At 41.3% G+C, this 23,834-nt stretch overlaps 1 protein-coding gene across 1 annotated transcript in view; it reads left to right on the forward strand.

Moving 5' to 3' along the window:
- The window catches only part of BARX2 (BARX homeobox 2), a 105,690-nt gene that overhangs the window by 75,532 nt on the left and 6,324 nt on the right, over positions 1-23,834 (forward strand). Inside the window, exons 2-3 of the mRNA XM_085647199.1 lie at positions 10,785-11,091; positions 13,030-13,114. Coding sequence (XP_085503325.1) covers positions 10,785-11,091; positions 13,030-13,114 — 392 coding nt within the window. The remainder of the gene's footprint in view (positions 1-10,784; positions 11,092-13,029; positions 13,115-23,834) is intronic.

The raw sequence follows: 23,834 nt of genomic DNA on the forward strand, positions 1-23,834 counted from the left end.
TGAAAGAGTCAGATTTACTTTATTATAAAAAGAGGCTTTGAGTGGTGTGGTAAAAATTGCACAGCTCGCTGGAGTACTTGCATACAAATCAGAAAAGTATCTGCACCAAGTGCCTGGGTCCAAATAATGTTCTGTATCACTGCTTCCCCTTTTATGACCATGTGTGATTATCCTCCAAAAGGAGGACTGATCTTTCGTTCTAGCTGCAGTGATGAGATCATCCCAGTTTATGTCGTCCCAGCTCTTTCTTGCTTTCTTTTGAACCCTTTTATATTCCATCCTTAATTCTGCAATTTGTGCCGTGTTTTTGGCTTTTATGGCCACTAGTAATCTTTCTTTGACTAAAGAACACTCCTTGTTATACCTGGGAGTGATGGATTGGCTCTTAGTTCCTGGATTCAAACCTATTGTTTGGGGTTTTATTAAAACAGTTTATACTCTCTCAACTAAAAATTGTGGATTTGTGTTGTGGGTATAGAGTCCGTATGCATATCGCTGTAGGGGGAAAGAGCATCATAGAAAGCACTGTAGATGTACGTAAGGGGTTCAATTTTATCAATGATTATTGACTATTTGACTGATCTGCGGTTATTACTAACTGTCAGTTGTGAAGAAGTAGTCCCTATTTCAATGTTGTGAGTGCTGATCAATCTCCCTGTTAAAGTTAAACACAACGGGAGATGATCGTTTCCTTCTCTGTTGTCCACTTTCATATCTGTTATATACACCCAATGGGAAGTGCTCACCATACTGTAGTCTATTCTAGACTTAGTTTCACCCCTTCTAAATGTGTGAGATAATTTGTTGTCTGAGGAAAATCTGCATTACATGCCCTCAACCCTCACTCTATAGTGAAATGTACTGATTGCATTGCCACTGTGGAATACGGCACTGAGGGAGTTGTATTCAGAGAAACAATTCTTCTAGCCAGGTCCTCATCCTCAAAGATTGTTTCTAACTCTAGAACAGGTTCAAAACAACAGTTGAAATCTCCCCCTATAAAAGCGACCCCATCTTGCTCAATATGTTCAAAAACTTCCTCTAACAGATGTACCACTGGTGACTCTGTAGAGAATGGTCTCGGTCTAATATAGATATCAAGGACATTTAGGGGTCTATTAGGATGGCAGTTGGATGGCTGCCGGCGGTGGCAACTGCCGGGCCGGCGGCGGTCATCCGACCACGATTGCAACCCAGAAAACCGCCGGTCCCATTAGCATGGCGGTGACATTTTCCGGCTGCCACTTTTCTGCCGGTAGCAGTCCTCACGCTTGCCTGGTGGGCTGTGGTGGACTGCTAAAATGAGGCCAGTGCAGGGTCAGGCTCCGCTGGCATGATTATGATGCCGGCGATAGCCAGCCTTTCCGCGGCGGTGGAACCACCATGGAAAGTCATGCGGAGAATTTCTCCAGGGGCCCATTGTGGGCCCCCAATGTGTTTGGGGGGGTGTGGGTGCACTGGGGGGGTACCCATGGTACCCCACTACATGTCCCTGTACCAGGCACTGTGCAGTGCCTGCTACGCAGTGCAGGGATATGCTGGACATGCTTTTCTGGACATCGTGGTGGTGCTGCTAGCAGCAGCAAATGCCGCAATGTTAAATGCAGCTATCGTACCTCCGTGGTCGGATTTAGATTGTGGAGCATACTAATTGGACCGGCGGTTATGCAGTGGTCCTGGCGGGCGGTGTTTTCCTGCTACCATGGCGGTCAGAGTGATTTTCCGACCGCTATCCTACTAGACCCCACAGATACTTATTTTTGGGAGATTTTAGTTTGGTTACATTTAAATTGGTCTTCACCCATATTACAAGTCCACCCAAGGGTCTCCCTATTTTGAAGGTATCAAACTGGTATTGAATGTCCTGAAGTCTAATTTGTGAGGGGGTTCTATTAACCAGGTTTCCTGAAATAGGTAAAGATCGAAAAGTCCCTATATATTCTTGCCAATCTAGATTTAGAAGGTTGTGTTTTAGCCCTGATATATTCCACGAAATCATCATGATATTTTGTGAAGGACCCTCAGAGAGTGAGTCAAGGATGTGTTTGGGTTGCATGGCTATGTTGGGCATGATACCAATTGATATTTTCTTGTGTACCTGAACAGTAGGGAAATTGTTGGATTGCGGAAGGGTACATTTTAACATCCCCACTCCAGTCAGTGCAACAGTACGGAAAGTAATGTAATGAAGAGGGGTAAAATTTGCTTTTCCCACTCCAGTCACTCTTTGCAACATTAAATACACAGTAGTTCAGTTTATAATAATTTACATGTTATAAAAAATGTTTTAATAATTAAATAGGAAATTTATATCTATACTATATTATTTTAAAAATAATCAAATTTCATATTTATTGCAAATACTTTAACAGTTAATATACATTAATATAAATATTATAATTATAATTAAAATGCCAAATTATATCACCAAAATAATAAAAAGTAAATGCAATATGTTTTTAAATAAAAAGCACAACACAATTAACACATAACATAACAAAAAACACAATTCTTAAAAATATTTAAATATTTTTTAATTTTTTATTACTTAAGCAACTTCCTACCCTATACCTTTACAACCGTCACAATACACACCTAAATATATTACTTAAAGTATATTTACACATTTTACATAATTATTTATCAAATGAAATATTAATATTAATGACCTAATAGTAAATTAATTATGTTTAATTACCTTCCCAACCCTTTATCCTTAGAACACAAACAACCCACAACTAATAAATATATTTAAAAAAAATGTTAATTTCATAATTACATAATGAACAATTAATAATAATTAACTAATAACAAATTAATTATGTTTAATTAACTCCCCATATGAAACCTAATATATAACACAAACGAAATCTTAATTACATAATTTATCATATTAGTTAACAATTAAATAAAGATATGCATAACATTAATTAAATACTATAATTAATTTCCTGCACACCCTTTACCCTTACAAAAACAAAAAACGATACAATAAAAGATTTGGTACACAATTTACATAATTAATTATCAATAGTTAAAGCAAAAATAATAATACATAATTATTAATTAATTATAATTTATTTACTTCCCACCATATACCCTACAAAACCCACATCCTAGACCTAAACTTACATTTTTAAAAAGTAGCATAAATAATTTCCAATTCAATAATTAATACTGAATACTTGATGAATCTTCTCGATTTTTTTTTAAATTAGTACGATGCTCAGTTCAGCTGCTGTGTTTGGAAGTTTTAGGGTAATTCGTCAAGTGGGGTCCACGAAAAGGGTAGAGTCCCTAAAAATTCCCATTGGGATGTTTAACACAACTACAAACCCAAACAGCTGGACGAAATTACAACAAATTTTGCAGAAAGGTAGCTCTTGGTCCAGAAAGAGCCCTCTTTGTTATTTTGCAAAACTCCATTCAGTAGTTTTGGAGCTTTCAAAAGAAAACCAAATTTGTATATCTAGAACTGCGGACACTCAGCGAAACTTCCCCATCTCCAGCAAAAATTTGATTTTCTGCCAACACTTCAACCAGTGTTGGCAACCATCTTGGGACTTAGACTCAGCTGAGTCCCAAACAAACATGTTAAGATAAAGAGAAGAGGGCAGGGTAGGAATACCCTGACCCCCTACACCTGGTGGTGGGGTCCACCAGTGACACCGCCAGGGCCAAAAAGAAGTTTTAAGGCCCCAGCCACCACCACCTTACCAGGTATAGGCTGAATATAAAAAAAAGGAGGAGGGGGCCGCATGGACCCCTTCCTGGAGCTATTAATGGCCCTGGGACTGCCACCCCTGGGACATAGCTGTTTGCTTTTGCTTGGCGGGAGTTTTGACAGCTCCGCAGACCGAGAGCAAACAGTAAATCTGCTCCTAGCAGGCAGGATCAGGAACACTGCCCGCTGAACTTTTCATTGGTTTTCCTGTCCGCGGTCAAGCGGACAGGAAAACAGATAAAAGGATTGCTGCCATATGCAGGGAGCAGCATTTTGGCTGCTCCCTGTATGTGGGAGCGATGCCGGCTCTAGCTGGAGGTGGGGAGCGGGCAGGGACCGTGGGGGCATTGAGGGTTCCCCAAAGCTGCAGACTGGATGCACTGGGTGAGTTTCAGACCACACAGCATCAAAAGGCCAAGCCTTGGGGTGTGGGGTTGCAAGGGCCAAATTTGGCCTGGCGAGGGAGGCATGCAGCCCTCTCTCCCCAAGTGTAATCATGAGAGGAGAGTCAAGGTTCTCCCTTTCAATTACCTTGAGTATGCATATGCCCAAAATCATCTACAAGCTTCGCTCCTTTGGCCCCACCCATTTTCCTTAGTAGTATGGAAAGGTCTTCCCACCTTTTCCCATGTTGATGGAGAGTTTAGCAAAAGGCTCTTAAGCGCTTTTCCCATCGATTTTGGTGATGAGTTCTTGATGTAGAGGGATACAGAGACTTCTCCACCAAACTAACAAGCACTTACTTCATGTTATGAGGAAGTACCTCTGTTTGGTGGAGATTCACCTCTTTGTAGTCTCATCATCTTCTCTTGATGAGGATTCATGTAATCACAGATTTGTGGATGAAGATGCTGCAGAAACTACCACATTGCCAGAATGGACCGGAAACATTACCTCGTGGTCCTTTATGCAGCTGTAGTATAGAATATGCACTAGCTATTTACCCAACAAGGTCGCACTTACTAATTAGCAGAAGAAAGTACTCTAGTTGGGTAGATATTTTTGGCAAAACTGTGGACTCTTCTTGGAAAAAATGAGGTTCCATTCTTGCCCAGATGCTCATTTCTAGGAATATAAATGGCAACGAGAAGCACTTACAAATATAAACACAGCAGGTGCCCCAATTGAAGCTCCACTTCTGTAAAGCACAAATGATCCTAACTTCCTTGGCTTGGCAAAGGCAAAACAAGTGTGTTTTATCTCGTATTCCACATTGAAAAACAATCTGAAATCCTTAATGGGGTGAATGCATCATTAATCTATTGGAGGACAATCTCATCTAGAGTGACTGTGATGAGTGGTTTCTTTCTTATCTTGAGAGCAGAGTCCATGGTTCACCCTTTTAATAATCATCAATATGCATTGCCCAAAATCATCTGCAAGGTCTGCCTTTTTGGCCCTGCCCCTTTTTTCTTAGTAGTATGCAAAGGTCTTCCCGCCTTTTCCTATGTTGATGGACAGCTTACCAAAAACCCTTTGAACGTGTTTCCCACCGATTTTGGTGATGCGCTCTTGATGCAGAGGAATTTTTAGGACATCTCCACTAAACAAAGAAGCACTTACTTCATACAGTTAGGAGGAAGTACCCTTGTCTGGTGGAGATTTTCCTCTTAGTGGTTTTGTTCTATTCTCTTGACGAGGATTCGTATTATCACAGATTTGTGGATAAAAACGCTCAAGGAACAATCACATTGCTAAAATGACATGCACACAAGGTCACTGGAGACATTTCCTCATGCTCCATTATGCAGCTGTAGTGGAGAATGTGCACTAGTTATTACCCAACGAGGAAGCACTTATTAATTAACCAGTAGAAAGTACTCCAGTTGTGCAGACATTTTGTGCAAAACTGTGGACTCTGAATTACTTGGTGTATTAATTTTTGTCATTAATAACATAAGCTGTACCCTGCATTAGAAGAAAACGATGGGGGGTGCCTTGTTCTTGGTACTTGATGCCAAGATTTGGAAGCAGCTTCTTCATCAATTTAGAGCCCTTACAGATTAGTCAAATTGCAGAAAATCCCTAAAAAAACAACCTATTCAATCTATGTGTCTGGCTCTCGTCCGGACTTTTGCCTTAGCCCAGGGACATTCGCAGAGTTACTGGGCACTATAAAAAAAACCTGTGATTCATTCACTCACTCATTCATAATGACAAGCTTTCACATTCATGAAACTGATAGGGGACTTTAATTACTAAGAATGAATCATCATGCAAGCTTTGCCGTATTAACAATAGGACAGGGAAACAGTATTTTATGTTGTTGTTGTTGTTACATTGTTTAAATATGTACCAGGGCGACATACCAGATTTTGAGATGACTCGCCCATTAACAAATCGTTACATGTGGTGACAACGACAAGCTGAATTAACCTAAGTTTAATCACTGACACAGCCAGAGCTAATGACCTAAAAATTAAGTTGGGCACATTAAAAGAAAGATACTATCATGCTGATGCAAAGAAAAAACCCTGGGTTAAAACATATTTTATCTTTTTAATATCTAAGGACCATTTTCTGTGTTCACTACTTTAATCACCAAGTCGGCTCATCACCACCTTTTCAAATTCTCTTCCCCAAAGGTACCTATCATGACTCCAGAATTAATAAACTAATATGAATTTTGCAATAACCTCATTTGCGCTTATTCACTACTCGTTCCAAACTTCTGAAACAATTCCCAATTTGTTGACCTTCAATCGCATTCAACCTTCCAAATTCACCATGCCCGTCACCTTTCGGAAGACTGGGTCATTGTGTACCACAAGTCCCTGTGCACATTCCTCACCCAGGTTTTTAAATCCGCCCATGATCTTGATTTCTATAACACAAACTACCAAATATTGTAGGTTACATACCATTAACTCTCCTGTCATTACACCTGCTAATATGTTGACCCTTGAAACTTTTCTTTCATTACTTCCTCAACCCATTTCTATCATTTAAAGTAATTTTGCCCAGGGGCAGCTCTTCCGCTAAAGCAGAGGAGCATCGCCCCACTGCTCTCAGAGTAGTAGAAAAAGGAAAAATTAAATGATAACAACAACATTATTATCATTTAATTTTTTGTTGCTGCTGGGCTGGGTTAGGGTGGGGTGGGCAGGGGGCACAGGAAGGAGGAGTGTTTCATGCACTTAAGTGCGCATGATGGTTTGACTGGCCATCTTGGGCTGGTCAAACAGCCATGCACACTTTGTATATTCCCCACCAGGCTGTAATGCACAGCCTGGTGGGGAACATGCACAGCCTCCCTGTCCCCGTTTGAGGGCTGAACCACGGTGCTCAGACCAAAAACAATGCTGTATTGCAGCGTTGTAATTGGCTTAGGGGAGCCTGTGTGATTCCTGCTTCGTCTGGACTCAAAGTCAGGAAGAGACGAGAAGCAGAGACATCAAGGAAAGACGACAGAAAAGGTAAGTCTTTTTTTTTTTCTCTTTTCAACCCTCCCCGGCACACCACCCCGTTCCCTACCAGCCGCCACTAACATTACCCATTCATCAACTCCTCTTTGCGACCTACCCCTGACCACCAATGCGTAATAATACCCCTTACCAAAAATAAATACTCAGTTATTGATTAAATAGTTTTCATTATATTTAAGTAAATAATGTATTCCTACTTTTACTTTAAAGGTCATCTTCTCTCTCACAAAATTTAAGAAAAATATCTAATCTGAATAAAAAATATATAATGATTTTGTATTAATTGAATTAATTTAAATTGTCAATTTAACAAACTGTTACAGTATTGTGACCCTGGTTGAGTTAAATGAAACTAAATTTAATGATCATAAATTATTGATCCTTAGTCAGACTAATCTTAACTTTAGTATTAATCTATAATTATGACTCTTTTTTTAAATAATTAGGTTACATTAATTTGATTTTTCAAAAGAGGTCGTCCTTAACCTAACTCTAATAAACCCAAATCCAACTGTAATCCTAGCCCTTAATCACAACAATGATAAATAATTATTTTAAATTATTTGGATGAATGATTTAGATGAACCATGACAATAACTAATTTATTATATTCAGTTTAATTATATATTCTAACATTCATTTTAATTGGATGTAACTTGATTACATAAATAAAATAAATGAACGCCAAACCTTTTGAACTTTTGGGGGGAAAATGGCGCACATTAAAAAGGCAAACAAGGTAGAACTGCTGTAAAGGTAATTTTGTTGAGATAATCACCATCCGAAGTAAAATTAGGGCGGTAGTGGTATGTCCTCAGTGTTGCATGTACCATTTGATGTAACCACAATGCAGTATTTCTGAAACATATAACAATACCAATACTGATCAGATAACCCTCTTGGAAGTAAGAGAGAAGTTTTTTTATTTTAAGGTATTGTCATTAAACAGGTTTTAGTGTACCTTCCTCAAGCTTATTCCTAAGAAATGTATTCAAAAACTGCCAAGGAAACATTTAACAATCTTGGGGGAAATGGCAATTTTTGGATATAGCCATCTCTGCAGGGTCATCCTCAAACTTTTAGCCTTCATCCCTCCTGTTTTTTTAACCTATTTTTGTTGACCTTTAGGACTCTGCACACTTTACCACTGACGACCAGTGCTAAATAAAGTGCTTGTGCTCTCTCATTTGAATATGATGAAATTGGCTTACACCCAATTGACACATTTAATTTACTTTAAGTCCCTAGTAAAGTTCTACCTGTACCCAGGGCCTTTACATTAAATTCTACTAATGGACATGCAGCCCTAATAGTGCCACCATCTTAAGTAGCACTTTTAAACATGTCACAAACCTGTCATTGCAGCCTGTATTTGTAGTTTAAAACTGCCATTTTGACATGGCGACATAAACCTTCTGACAGGCCTAATCCAACCTTTTTAATACATAAAAGCCACCACTAGGCTAGGTCCTAAACAGCCCCTAGGGCAGGGTGCAGTGTATTTAAAAAGTTGGACATGCACTTTTAAGTTTTCCATCTTCTTTCCTGATCGTGAAAAATGCTTAAATTCATTTTTCTCTACTGCAAGGCCTACCTCTCCCTTACGATTTATTTATTTATTTTATTTGATTTATTTATAAAGTTTTATATAGCGTGTACAAGATCCCGAAGGATATCAGAGCGCTTTACAAGAGGATGAAAGGAAGTTAATAAATGCAATATCGGCATCAAGTAAGAATAACAAACAAGAGTAATTACAGGACAAAGGGTCAGAGGATAATAATACAATTACTGGAACATAGCAGGCTAAGAGGGGAGCAAACGATAAGGTAAAGAAGAATAGCATCCATTGAAGGTCTAACGGTTGTAGGATCAGTGACTTAGAGCAGATGATCCTTACCCATTCAAGGAAAGAACTTGTTCATTAGGAATCTTTTGGCTTCCAATTTGAACGCAACCGTGGAGGTTTACATTTGATTATCTAAATATTTAATAAGTGATAACATTCAATTGGGAGCGGTAGGAATGTTGAGTTTGGTATCTAAATAATTGTAATTTTAAATCCTCTTTAATGGAACAAGTGGATTTTAAGTCAGAATTCTGAAAAATGCCACTTTTAGAAACTTGGCATTTTCTTGTCCTAACCATTTAGTGCCTGCAGCCTGTATCACATGACTAGGTGTAGCTGGCAGTTGGTCTTTCCGTATTACTCCTGAACCGTGAGATAATGGGGAAATTGGTGTTGGCAGGATGGGCCACATTTGACTTGATAGTGGAGCGGAGCTGTCACCTACCACACTTGCACATCACAAAGGCTGCCTCAGCACACTCACAAAGGGTTTCAGATTAGCCTTTTGTGCCTCCAGACAAACTGGGGCCAGGGCAGGGAGGTAGACAATTCCAAACACCTCTGGGGGTGTAAACCTCCAGAACCTTCTCCTATTTCAAAGCTGGCACCTCTTGACCTGTGGAATACGCAGAAGGACTGCTGGGATGCTTTGCAAGAAGGCCTGGGCACCTTGAACCAATGACCACAAGAGTGACTCCTAGAGCTAGTTGGCATGGAACCCTGATCAGAGCCTCAGGAACAGAAAGGCGCCAAACATCTTGAACTCAGCACCTGGACTCTGCCTGCTGTGAGTCTTGTTCACTACATGGTGCCACCTCAGTCCTGAACCTTTGGAAGTGGGCCTGAAGGCGCTTTTCCAGCCCAACTGTGGTCTCTTAGGAAGAACCAACGCAGTGCGATGCATCTCCTTGCAGCCTAGCAACTGAACCGTCACTGCGCACCACATCCCTGACGCAGTGCTTTGCATAGCAGCCCGCTGCTTATCAGAACCGCTACTGTGCACCGCATTTTCGAAGCAGTGCCTCGTAACACCACCCGCAGGGTGTAGTGTATGTAAAAGGTTGGGCATGTACTTTTAAATTTTACATGTTCTTTCCTAATCGTGAAAAAGTCTTTCATTTGTTTTTCACTACTGCAAAGCCTACCTTTCCCACAGGATAACATTTGGTTACCTTAATTGCATTTAATAAGTGATAACTGCCACTCCTTGACGCATCCTCGAAGCTGGATCTCACAGCACTCTGCAAGCAGGATTTAAGGTACTTTGTTCAACAGGCCTAACTCGGTCTCTGTATCACGCTCCATTGTGTTCAGCCTGAACTTCTGACTTAGCCCTCGTCTGGCAAAACTAGATAACCACAGTTGGCGCTTTGTACTTTTAGGCACTATTTTCACCTACATCTTGAAAATTGCATATCTCACGATTCTACTGATTGGATTTTTGCTGTTTTTTTCTCAAATAATATATTAAATATTACTCTACTGTATTAAATTGTCACAGGTTTTTTGTCTTGTGTTTTCACTTAATTACTGTTTGAAGTGCTGCATAAATACGTTACGCATTGCCTGTCTGTTAAGCCTGACTGCTTTTGTGCCTAGCTACCAGAGCGTTAAATGCAGGTTAATTTGGGGTTTTGCTTATGTTCTACCCCGACAAGATTTGTGGTTTCTGCTTGTGTAGGGTTTCGCTTCCCTCAACCAGTAAGCCAATGTCCTCAGCAATTAAACATCAACATCTTTTTTTTCAATGTTGTTATCTAAGAATTTTGTTTATGTCTTGTTACAGGGTCAGCCTCTCTGAGAGCATATCCTCTAATCTCTGTCATCACAACACCATCTTCAGTTTCCTCCAGACTCGTCCCCGCATCCAGCAGTTCCCACCTCTCTCAGGCTTTGTCCACCCACTCCTCGACAGGGGACGCTCGAGCAGAGACGCCAGCCAGTGAGACGCTTGCCAGCAGCGAATCAGAGACAGAGCTGCACACGCCCAGGGTGAAGAAACCCCGCCGCAGCAGAACCATCTTCACTGAACTGCAGCTCATGGGCCTGGAGAAGAAGTTCGAAAAGCAGAAATACCTCTCCACGCCGGACAGGTAGGACAATAGTACTTGCACTTTTCTTATTGAGCTATTGATACAAAATAATTCCAACTGTGGCCATTATATTTTGCATTATTGGTCTTCATCTCTTGCCTCCTCATGATCATACAAGGGGCACTGAGGATCTTCATCACATGAAGAATGCGGGCTCACACTGTGATCACTGTTGAGGCGGTGAAGGCTTTTATTTACTGAAGCGTGCTTTATTTTGAATCATGTTGTACATCTGGACAAAAAAAACGCACTGTATAATTTGTTCGTGATTTAAGGGGTGGAATTACAAAGTGTGGCGAATAATGTGATCTACACAGTTAACACAACAGTCTGTGATTGGAAAATATACAAGTGCATAAAAAGAACAAAACCGTCATTGTTAGTGTGCATCTGTGACTCTTAGAATCATTATGTTTGCAACTGGAATGCTAAGAGGTCAAAAATACGATTACATACCAAAATAACAGAAACGTTTGAATAGCGAAAAATGCCGTTAAACGAGTTTCAAGCAGAGTTGCAATTATTTAAGCCTTATTCCAAAAATATTTTGGATAATATTATTATGTTTAAAGAGTGAACATTCGTTTTTAATTGTTCTTTATGAATAACAGAAAGGCTAGCATTTATTACGCAAATGTCTAAACTGTTGCCTGTCCTAAGTGTCACTACATTACTCTGATGAGTTCCGCAAGCCGTCATAGAAATAAAAAATAAAATCGTTTGACACAGTTCACTTGTCAAACGGAGAGCATAGGATGAACACTTCCGTATGCTAATGAGTTGTCCGATACTAGATAACAGTATGTTGCATGTCCAGGGACTGGAGTACAACCTCAGATACGTAAAGACTCTATACTCTGCAACAATGCCGGGGAAGCAACCTAAAACTAAAAGTTGTTCCACCCAGTTCAACAATATAGGGTATATTAAGCTAGACATAGAGAGGGAGCGTGTCATGCCATCCATACCACTGAAATGGACACACCCACTGAAAAGAGACCAATGACAGGACGTTCAACTACACCACGAAATTAAATGTGTTTTTCTCAAGTGATCAATGACAGCAGAAAAAGTGAGCATCAATTTATATGAGGTAAGCAAAGAGAAAAACCAAAGAGAAAAAGTGAGCATCAATTTATATGAGGTAACCAAAGAGAAAAACCAAAGAGAAAAAGTGAGCATCAATTTATATGAGGTAACCAAAGAGAAAAACCAAAGAGAAAAAGTGAGCATCAATTTATATGAGGTAACCAAAGAGAAAAACAAAAGAGAAAAAGTGAGCATCAATTTATATGAGGTAACCAAATAGAAAAACCAAAAGAAAAAGTGAGCATCAATTTATAAGAGGTAGCCAAAGAGAAAAACCAAAGAGAAAAAGTGAGCATCAATTTATATGAGCTAACCAAAGAGAAAAACCAAAGAGAAAAAGTGAGCATCAATTTATATGAGGTAACCAAAGAGAAAAACCAAAGAGAAAAAGTGAGCATCAATTTATATGAGGTAACCAAAGAGAAAAACAAAAGAGAAAAAGTGAGCATCAATTTATATGAGGTAACCAAATAGAAAAACCAAAAGAAAAAGTGAGCATCAATTTATATGAGGTAACCAAAGAGAAAAACCAAAGAGAAAAAGTGAGCATCAATTTATAAGAGGTAGCCAAAGAGAAAAACCAAAGAGAAAAAGTGAGCATCAATTTATATGAGGTAACCATAGAGAAAAACCAAAGAGAAAAAGTGAGCATCAATTTATATGAGGTAACCAAATAGAAAAACCAAAAGAAAAAGTGAGCATCAATTTATATGAGGTAGCCAAGGAGAAAAAGTGAGCATCAATGTATATGAGGTAACCAAAGAGAAGGTTCTCTGCTGCATCAATTCAACAGAATGTCCAAAAGCTGCTTAACCACATCCCGTAACTTACAGTGTTTTTCTTTCAAAGGTTGGATTTAGCCCAGTCTCTGGGACTGACGCAGCTTCAAGTGAAGACTTGGTACCAAAACCGCAGAATGAAGTGGAAGAAAATGGTAAGGGATTTGTAACAACGCTACACTTCCTTTCAATAGTTGTCATTATTGCCTGATGTTTCATCTTTACTGAATGATGTTTCCTCGAGCCACATGTGCACAGACATTAGAAGCAGGGATTACATGGCATTTAAGAAACAGGGCCACACAAGAAATCCATAAAGAAGCAATCCAGCCCACAGACCTCACAGTTCGGCTGGGCGTAGTAGCCATGCATAGAATCCCATTAAGGTACATACAAATATCAGCCAGTGGTCCGAAATAATGCAACAACAGAAGCAAAATGTGTTTGGAAGACTAATGGGCACACACATTACCTTCTCATATGCTCAAAGTGTTAATAAAAAAGGTGTGGAATAAAGAGTTTCAATTTCACAATTTAGTGTAGTGTCTACATACCCGACACAGCAATTTACCAGTTCTTTAGGAAATATTTGACCCTATAAACGTACTAGGATTACATGGATCAGATACCTAGACAAAAAAAAGGCAAACATATCAACATCAAACTATTGCTACAAATAACGTGAATCAATAGATTTCACTTTGTTTTTTAAGACAATTTTTTCTGCTTGTAAATTTTTGGGGGGAATACAAGTTTTAGTATACTTGTTTGAAATACGTTTGATAGTTGGTCCTACTATTGTTTTCCTTGATGATTTGAGGACCCTGCACCAGTGGCATTGAACATGCAGCTCGTTTTACGGCAATTTTCCTTTATATTGCAATCTTTTTTATAATCAATATTTTATATGATAAATATTAAATGCGTGCACATTGCACATTGCAACAGAGCACAGAAAACGAAATGCGGTAAGGAAGACTTTCAAGGAGTAAAAAAAAAACAATGTTTCACTGTAGTTTTAAAGGTAGGCACTTAAAATAGTAGACATGTAAGTTGTCCATGAAACATTAAATACAGATATAAACATATAGACAATAGGCAGAATTAATCAACAGGAACCATTCAGTTTGCCAAATAAACATATTTCAGTTTTTATTTCCATATATATTTCCCATAAGCAGAAACCAGGTTCTTGAGAATATACAACGTTATCCCACATACTTTCATCGCGCGTTTTTCACAACGTAAATGCAATTACTCCGCGATACCATTACCCCGCAAACTTTCACTCCGCATATGACTTTACCATGCATGCCTTTACAACGCAAATGCATGCGTGGTGAAGGCATAAACTGCGTAAAAGTGCTTTACATATATATATATATATATATATATATATATATATACATATATATATATTACCTACTGGCGGTCGCCAGTAGGTAGTTATAGTTAGGACCCCTTTTCCATAGGAAATCCGCAACATTCTATTTTGAATAACTTTGGCGCCAGTCGATGAATCCTCGCGAATTTCTCAAAATAGGTGGGGCGCTACGCTCCGCTCCTACCCTGAAAGTCTCGGGGGGATTCGTCAAGCGGGGGCTGAGATAAAAGGGGGGTCCCAAAACGCGTTTTTCCCATGCATTTTTCCATAGGACCTTTAGAACGAGCTACAGCCCGAACGGCTGAACAGAATTACTAGAAATTTGGCAGAGAGGTAGTCCCTATGTCAAGGAAGTGCCTTTTGTAGGTTTGGTGTAAATCTGTTCAGTAGATTCTGAGAAAATAGCCTTTAAATCAATATATATATCTGAGCCCGCTTACGGTACGCTTACCGTACGCTTACCGTACGCGTACGGTGGCGTGCGCGAGCGCGATTTTGATTGGCTCTTAGATCTTAGTAAACATTCGAATCGGCCGAAACCAGGAAGCGGCGTCCGCCATTTTGTCTCTCGCACTGAGTGTTATTTATCAAACATGATGCCCAAAAACATGTTACGGGGCTGTTTTGACAACTCCCTCCCACATAGTCATGTTGAGGGAGTCCCCAAACATCCCCCAAGAGCAAAAACGGTTTTATTTTTTTTTCGGCAATTTCGCCGAGTACGCTTACCGTACGCTTACCGTAAGCGTACGGTAAAAAATCGAAATAAAAAAAACACTATCCACACTTACCCCACCCCCTGTGCTTTTGGTGGCCGTAGGCCACCAAATGTACAGGGCTTAGTACATCAGTAAAAAAACTATATTTTGGCAACATGAAATTATAAAATCGAAATAAAAAAAACACTATCCACATTGACCCCACCCCCTGTGCTTTTGGTGGCCGAAGGCCACCAAATGTACAGGACTTATTAAAGTTGATAAAAACCGTGCACGGAACGCACTGCGTTAAGTGGGCGCGCACGCCTCGAATGGCGTAAAGTAACTTAGCATTTAAAAAACCGTACAAATTCACTGAAAAAACCATAGGTTTCACACACGTTATAGTTAGGAATTAGCATTTAAAAAACCTTGCAAATTCACTGAAAAAACCATAGGTTTCACACATGTTATAGTTAGCGGAAATTTTACTGATAAAAAACCAATGAAATTGCCCCGTTATAGTTAGTGCTGGCAACTATAACTCACGCGACCGCAATCTTCTGCTGATGACATATGTGTCTTTATAAAAAAAAATATTTGTAATATATGTATAGCTAAAAATGTATGGAAGAAGACATGGGCAAATAAGTGTCTAAATACAGTATTAGCATCAGCAGAGGATTGCGGTCGCGTGAGTTATAGTTGCCAGCACTAACTATAACGGGGCAATTTCATTGGTTTTTTTATCAGTAAAATTTCCGCTAACTATAACATGTGTGAAACCTATGGTTTTTTCAGTGAATATATATATATATATATACAGCCAGTCTGATGTGATTGGGGAAAGGGGTAGTGGGGCAGGCTGGAAGAAAAGGAGATCCTCGACCTTTTCTGTTTCCAGCCGCCAACTTTCACTTTCCTACCACGAGAGGACCAAGACTCTGGGACAGGTGTCTTGTGCGCTCCAGCCAGCTGCTGCTGCTCCCTGAGGGGGAGGAGGCTTCAGCACCCACAGCAGGCAGGAGCGGCAGCAGGCGGGAGAGACGCATTACCTGTTTTCGGCAGCAGGCAGGAGCGGCAGCAGGCGGGAGAGACGCATTACCTGTTTTCAGCAGCAGGCAGGAGCGGCAGCAGGCGGGAGAGACGCATTACCTTCGCCGTGACGGCAACGGCCAGCAAAACTACAGCCCCCAGACGGCCCAGCCGGTCGCTTGCAGTGACGCGGCCAAGCGCGCCTGGAGGCGCTTTGAAAAACACCAGCAGCCTCCCGCAGCGCGGGAACTGTTTTCGGCAGCAGGCAGGAGCGGCAGCAGGCGGGAGAGACGCATTACCTGTTTTCGTCAGCAGGCAGGAGAGACGCATTACCTGTTTTCGGCAGCAGGCAGGAGCGGCAGCAGGCGGGAGAGACGCATTACCTTCGCCGTGACGGCAACGGCCAGCAAAACTACAGCCCCCAGACGGCCCAGCCGGTCGCTTGCAGTGACGCGGCCAAGCGCGCCTGGAGGCGCTTTGAAAAACACCAGCAGCCTCCCGCAGCGCGGGACGCGCGCGGGCAGCTGCCCGGGCGAAGCCCGGGCCAAGGGCGGGCCCGTTTGTGCCCGTTCGAGACCGGACGAGGCTGGGATGGGACACTCTCCTGTCAACACGTAATAAGGTCAGTGCCCTTACAGACGTTCCCAAACGTGTTTGTGCAAATATATGCTTCACTGGTTCAATCGAGGCAATTAAAAAGTGTGTTGGTTTCAATAGCACCGTGCATGATAATGGCAGGCACAAAATCTATTGTGGGAACGCTTGACCAATTCTTGGTGAGAGTCTCCTCGATTCTTGACAAAGAAATAGACCAAACGGAGAAAAGACTATCTCTGGGTTCTGTGATAGAAAAGCGCTCTTCCCTGGGACGCATATCCAACGTGAAATCCCCAGTCCCAGCCGTAAGATCAGGATCTGGCAAAGAGGTTACCTCGGCGTCTTGCGAGATTATCGGAAATAACGATGTTTCTGATGAAGAGCAACCGCGTTGCCAACCCCACTCAGAAGGACAAGATTTGAACTCAAGACCTAGGGAAAGACAAGATACCAGCCACAAAAGGGCTAGTATCCCTGCTTGTGTTAAAACCCGATCTGCCAAGAACCCAAAAGATACAATTATAATGCCATCTAATAGGGGAGCCAGCAAGACCCAGAGATCCAAAAGGAAATATGGCGATCCACCAAATGGCGGACAAAAAGCAAAGACCAGACGAACTATCCCAGATGAGAGCTATACGGAGATCCAAGCTCCCATCGAGAAATCCATCCCTGCTCCTATAGATGTTGCACCCTCTACTCGAGCCCTATCTTCACCCTCGCTGCAAGCTTTTGACTGTGACTTCTGGGGGAAATTAGAATCGATCTTCTACAATACATGTCTCCCAATATATGATAGACTAGATGCTATAGAGAATAGGTTGACTTGTTTAGAGCTTTCGTATGCATCAGCATTGTCAAAGTATAAAAATGCAAGTTGCGAACCAGAGCCCACGATCGCACTTGATAAATTGTCAACCAGAAGCTCTTCTATAGTGAGTACCATCCCTAAGCCCACACCCATTCCGCCTATTTCTAACGCATTAGCACTAGATCACATATCACGAGGAGTAACAAATGACATAACCCGCAACATGACAGACGTTAGGGGGCCAATACCACAAAAAGCGCATGTAAATAAGGAAACGGAGAGGGAGCTCCCCAAAAAGGCAGTTGGAATACTCCCTAAGCTATATCTCCCCCCAGAATCCACACCCTATGTGGTGATTCTGGCAGGGGTTAAGCCCTTGAGTGCCGATAAGCGAGAAGACTATGGCGAACTAAAAAATAAGTGCATCTTCTGGCTGAACCAAAACCGTCCCTTGCCTCGGAATGTCTCAACTGAGATACTTTTTGCCAGAAGAGTAGACTGGGTAGGTCCCATGAATAAATCAATAAAGGGAGATTGTGTCGTAATAAATTTTAGAGACAAGAAAGCAGTCGAACATATTTGTAATTGGCAGAGATTTAATTTTAATTCACCGATCGTCTCATTACCCCTGTCTTTCTTTTACTACGGCCAATCACAATCTATCTTACATATGCCTGGCCTATTAGCTCCAGCCAACAAAGGTAGGACCCACTGCCATTTGAATCTACAGGAAGGGCCGGATAAGCCCTCTAGTTTAGAGGACTGTGATTGACGTCAGCCCCTGGTTAGGGAAGTACAACACAACATAGATCAAGATTTCACCACGAATGCCCATAGCTGTAAACCCATCAACTTGATTACCAATAGCAATAACTATCGTTACGGTAGCAAAATTAATTCACAGAATGCTGAACCACTATTGAACACAAACCAGCTGGGAGGAGTATATGGGAAAGCATCAGGGGGAAAAACGGGATGCCTAATACACTGCACAGATGGCCCAAGCGGTCTCCTCAACATGGGCACATGTTTGGAGGACAGCTTGGACTATCCTGAGAGAGGCGGACAAAGAACCCCACTACAGAATATAGTACCCAACAACGGGGGAAGGAAAGAAAAGAGAACCCTGTCAATCTTGTCGTGGAACATTGCAGGTCTGAGCTCCAAAATCGAAAGCCCAGATTGGATGGCTTTCACGACTGGATATGACATCTGTCTCTTCCAAGAGACATGGGCAATGGATCCTATACACTGCAGTGGCTACCTTAATTTCTATGTACCAGCTAAAAAAAGCAAAAGAGGCCGCCCTTCTGGTGGCCTAACTATATGGGTAAAGCAGGATATGGGGATCCACATAAAAGCAGGTTCCAAGTCTAGTAACGATATAATTTCAATAAGATTGACCCTCCAGTCTGGTCACAATGTGGAACTTTTTAATGTATATGCACGTGGTCTCCCGGGGGGGAAAAAATCTCCTGTTGTACAAGATCTTGAAGATATCTTAGACCTCTTGCCATCCAGTATACTGCCTTTAATAGCAGGTGATTTTAACACTACCTTTGAACCCCTTGGCCATGAGATATCTCAACTTACTGTTGAGGAAGATACTAGATGGGGAATCCCGTCCCTAGAAATTACTCCCATAAAAAAATGGACAGAGGCTGCAATCCAGCTAAAAGGTCTGTGCTTAGCAAGCCATCTGAGGGCCGCAAATGGCAGAAGTAAATCGGATGCATGCGCTAAGAATACCTTTGTTAGCGGCCATAGGGAGAGCCGTATAGATTATTTTCTTATTCATGTACAGCTTTGGGCAAATCTTACTGATATGACCGTTATTGACCGTATTGAGAGTGACCATCAACCTCTTGTGGTGCTGCTTGATCAACCTCCTAAAGGTGGACCTGCAGCACGGCAGCTGAATCCCGTGCAGAATCAATTCTTGGCCAACAATCAGCGTTATCTAAAATGGGATAGGATTATAGAAGACCCAAACTCACTGGTTGCAATAAAGGAAGAAGTAACTAATGTTTTACAATCCCTCGAAACTCTGACAGACATGTGTTCCCACCAGTCTGTCGTAGTAGCCCATAACATATTTTTTGAGGGCTTGAAGAAATATTTTATCAAACCTACTCCTAAAAGACCTCCCAAATATCACAATACCGTGGGTTGGTACAGCGCTGACTGTAAGGAAGCACGAGCAAAACTTGGTAGAGCGCTTAGGGCGAAAGATGCTTCCTCAGTTAAATTGGCAAGGGTGGAATACAGGAGAACAATATATAAGGCAAAAAGAATGTGGGATAATGGCAAGTGGAAAGATCTTCTCGAAGCCTGTAGATCAAGGAATAGCAAGCAATTCTGGGACATCTATAAGTGGGATAGGGGAGGTCTCCCTGAAAAGCCCCAGAATAATGTGGATAAGAATTCCTGGACTGGTTATTTTAAACCACAGTATGCAGCTCCTATAGAAGATGCACCTAGTGGTGATACTAATTACCATGTGTACTACACAGAAGTAGTATTCCTTTTAAGTGACGTGGAACAGGCCTTAGATAAAGTTATCAAGGGTAAAGCCCCCGGGATGGATGGAATCCCTGCAGATGTGTTTCTTAGTGAAAGGTACCTATGGTGCAGATACATCCTGCACCTTGCTAATGCAATTGCTCAGGGTGCCAACATCCCCGCCTCTTGGAAGGGAGCTGAAATAGTCCCCGTTTTTAAAAAGGGGGACAAGTCTATTGCGGCTAACTATAGGCCAATTAGCCTCATCGACTCAATCCAGAAGATAGTGGCCCGCCTATTCTTAAACAAGATCCTACTATGGGTCGAAGAACAGGACATTTTAAGCCCCGCTCAGGCGGGTTTCCGCAAGCGGACAAGCACAATTGATCAAATCTTCCGCTTCGCTGTCATATACTGGAAGGTAGTGATCTTAGCTAAGGGTGCATTGTATGCTGTTTTCGTGGATCTAAAAGCAGCATTTGACCTGGTTCCACGAACCAAACTCTGGGCTGTTTTGAGGGAGATGGGTTGTGCACCTGAACTCCTCTCTGTAGTCATCCGCTTTCATGAGGACAACGTGGCACGGGTCCGTTGGGGGGAGGTGGGTGAGGTGACGGAAGATTTCCCGGTTGACAGGGGCGTGAGGCAGGGGTGCGTTTTGGCGCCTACCCTGTTCTCGCTCTTTGTCAACGGTGTGGTGGACTTTCTCTCGCGGACCCCCACCGACGCACCTGTTTTGGCCGGTTCACGAGTTCCCATCCTCATGTTTGCGGATGATACACTGATTATCTCCAAGACCCCAAGTGGCCTACAGAAGGCACTTGGACGTTTTGAAGAGTTCTGCAAACTGAGGGGTTTGTTGGTAAACACCGAAAAGACCAAATTTATGTCCTTTAATGCACAGAGATCATTCAGGGGGAAAATATTCATGAACAACCTACCCCTGGAGGAGGTGACCTCCTTCACATATCTTGGTATTACACTTCAGAAGGATATGCGATGGGACTCCCAAATGGACCGAGTGATACTAACACACAAACAAAAATCAGGTGCCCTTTTGTCCAGATTTAATAAATCTTACACAAAACCAATTTCCCCAGCTCTGGAAGCCTACGGTGCAATGGTGCTGAGCTCATGTTTGTATGGGTCTGAGCTTTGGGGCTTTAGTAACCTGGACAAACTGGTAGTACTTGAAAATACATTTTTACGTAAAATCGCAAGCTTACCTGCCAGTACACCACTGCGCCCTTTATTGTTAGATCTAGGTAAAAAACCATTGGCACACGTCGTCAAGCTCCGCCCGCTGCTATATTGGCGTCGCCTTTGGTGCACAGACGAGCTTGAGCACTATCAGTGTGGCTTCATGGACATAATTAAATCTAATTCATCACATAACATTCCTTGGTTACGCAGCATAAAATCCCTTTTGTGCAGCATAGGTCTGTCTGAGCTTTGGAACGACCCCGAAAATGCTACCTTCCCTTCTAAGAGCAAACTGAAAGCTATCTACTGGGAATGGGTCTACATGATAGAAACTACACAAGGCCTCTCCTCCCATTTAACAGGTCGCTTTCTTGATTTTAAAAATAGTCCATCACTCGAAAGCTACTGGGACATAATAGAGAAGCCCCTTGACCGCAAGCTATATTTTCAGCTACGGGTGGGTGCCCTTCCAGTTGCAGAATTCATTTCAAGTTGGAAAAATACTCAAAACAAAAATAATAAATGCTACAACTGCACTGAGGAATGCGAATCTGTCGAACACTTGCTATTTTTTTGCCCAATGTACATACAACCCCGTAAAATTTGGATAAAACCTGTATGTAAATTGTTGGGCATTAGGAATTATCGGACAGCCCTTCGCATTATGAGCACTGACCCTGCCCCTCCCATCTGTATAGCAGTGGCTAAATTTCTAGGGTGGGCCTGGGGCTTACGATCTAAAGCACTGAGATATGATGGCAAATTGTAACAATCGATTGCACTAGTTCAAACTTATTGGAAACTTAACCTTTATGATGGAAACACATACAACGGTCTCACATACGTGTTATTTTAACTTTGTGAATATCTGTATACAGTTTTTTTAATAGTTTTTTAGCTTATTGATGGTTGAAATATTGAATTTAATGCTTGTCTTAAATATTTTTAGATAATTTATATGTGTGATGTTTGTCTGTGCTTTTATGACTCAACTGTCGAATAAAGCTTAATTGAATTGATATATATATATATATATATATATATATATATATTTATTTATTTCAACATATATATATTTATATTTTTTTAAATACATTTAATTTATATAGATATATACATATATAAAACCCTAAACTCACCCTGAACCCCAAAAATACCCCAGCACCCCGAAAACTAAACCCACCCTGATCCCTGAAATTACCCCTGCACCCCAAAACCTAAACGCACCCTGAACCCCAAAAATACCCCTGCACCCCAAAACCTTAAACACACCCTGAACCCTAGAAATACCCCCTACACCCCAAAACCCTAACCCACCATGACCCCTAAAAATACCCCAGCACTCCAAAACCCACCCTGAACCCTAAAAATACCCCAGTACCCCAAAACCTAAACTCACCCTAAACCCTAAAAATACCCCAGTACCCCAAACCTAACCCACCCTAAACCCTAAAAATACCCCAGCACCCCATAACCCAAACATACACTTAACCCTAAAATTACCCCTGAACCCCCATAACATATACCCCTACACCCCAACCCCAAACCCTATACTTACCTTATACTTACATTTCAAAAACATATGCTTTTACCATTCATGCGTTTACAACGAATTTCGCTGTAAAAGCATGCGTGGTAAAAGCATATAATATGTAATGCCATGCATTGTAATGGCATTGCGGAGTAATGGTATTTGCGTTGTCATGGTATGCGTCGTGACGGTATGCGGGGTAAAAGATTCGCTGTAATGGTTGTTTACCGGTGCTTGGTACTCATAGTGCACTCACCGTGCAAAGTCAGAAGTGTAAACAAGGTATACACAAGGTAAGAAACTGTCTGAAGGACTGTTTATTTGTGAGTCATCCGATGTAAATAATCCCAACCAGCCTGTACAAGATACAGTAATTGTAGTTTAAAGTCTGATGGGTCAATGGAATTTTGACACAGATATTGTCAGAGGTTAGTATCAGCTCGTGTGTGTGTGTGTGTGGTGGTGGGGCGGGGGTAAAATACACAGTCAGTCCTGGTCCCAAAAATGAGTGCCAGCAACCTCCACCTGCCAACAACAGGAACAAATAATGCATTAGATCACATTTCGTGTGACTTAGCATTGGTCTCTTAGGTGTTTCTGTAGCAATTTGATGCCTCCATTACTTTGACCATCGTTTTCCAAAGGAATGGCTGATTTGTAGCATATTTCAATACAAGATAGGATCATTTTGCCTGGTGATTACTCATTATGTCCGAAAGGAATTTGCATAAAATGCTTTAAATTTGAGAAAATTGGTCCACTCCTCAAATGTACAACATGTAGTTCTAGCAATGTAATAATAAAAAAAAAACATTAGTTGTGTGCTTATGTTAAAACTGCCTGTGTGATTATCCTTCCAACCCAGAAGAAACGGGGGGGGGGGGGGGTACTTTAGTACTTTATGCCATATAACATATGGTCACACCATTACCTTTCCCATAAACCATTTAAGATGTTTGTGTGTAGCTCTTTCATACAAGTGAGCATGTCTGGTAACATGAATAATAGAAATAAAAGCCCTAGAACAAAATAAAAACTTAAAAAACCTGTTAGTTATTTGTTTCAAACAGATATTAGAGACAGTTAATAGAATTCAGGTATTTTTTTTAGTTTT

This window comes from Triturus cristatus, chromosome 3_2 (assembly GCF_964204655.1).
Source record: "Triturus cristatus chromosome 3_2, aTriCri1.1, whole genome shotgun sequence".
Classification (NCBI taxonomy): domain Eukaryota; kingdom Metazoa; phylum Chordata; class Amphibia; order Caudata; family Salamandridae; genus Triturus; species Triturus cristatus.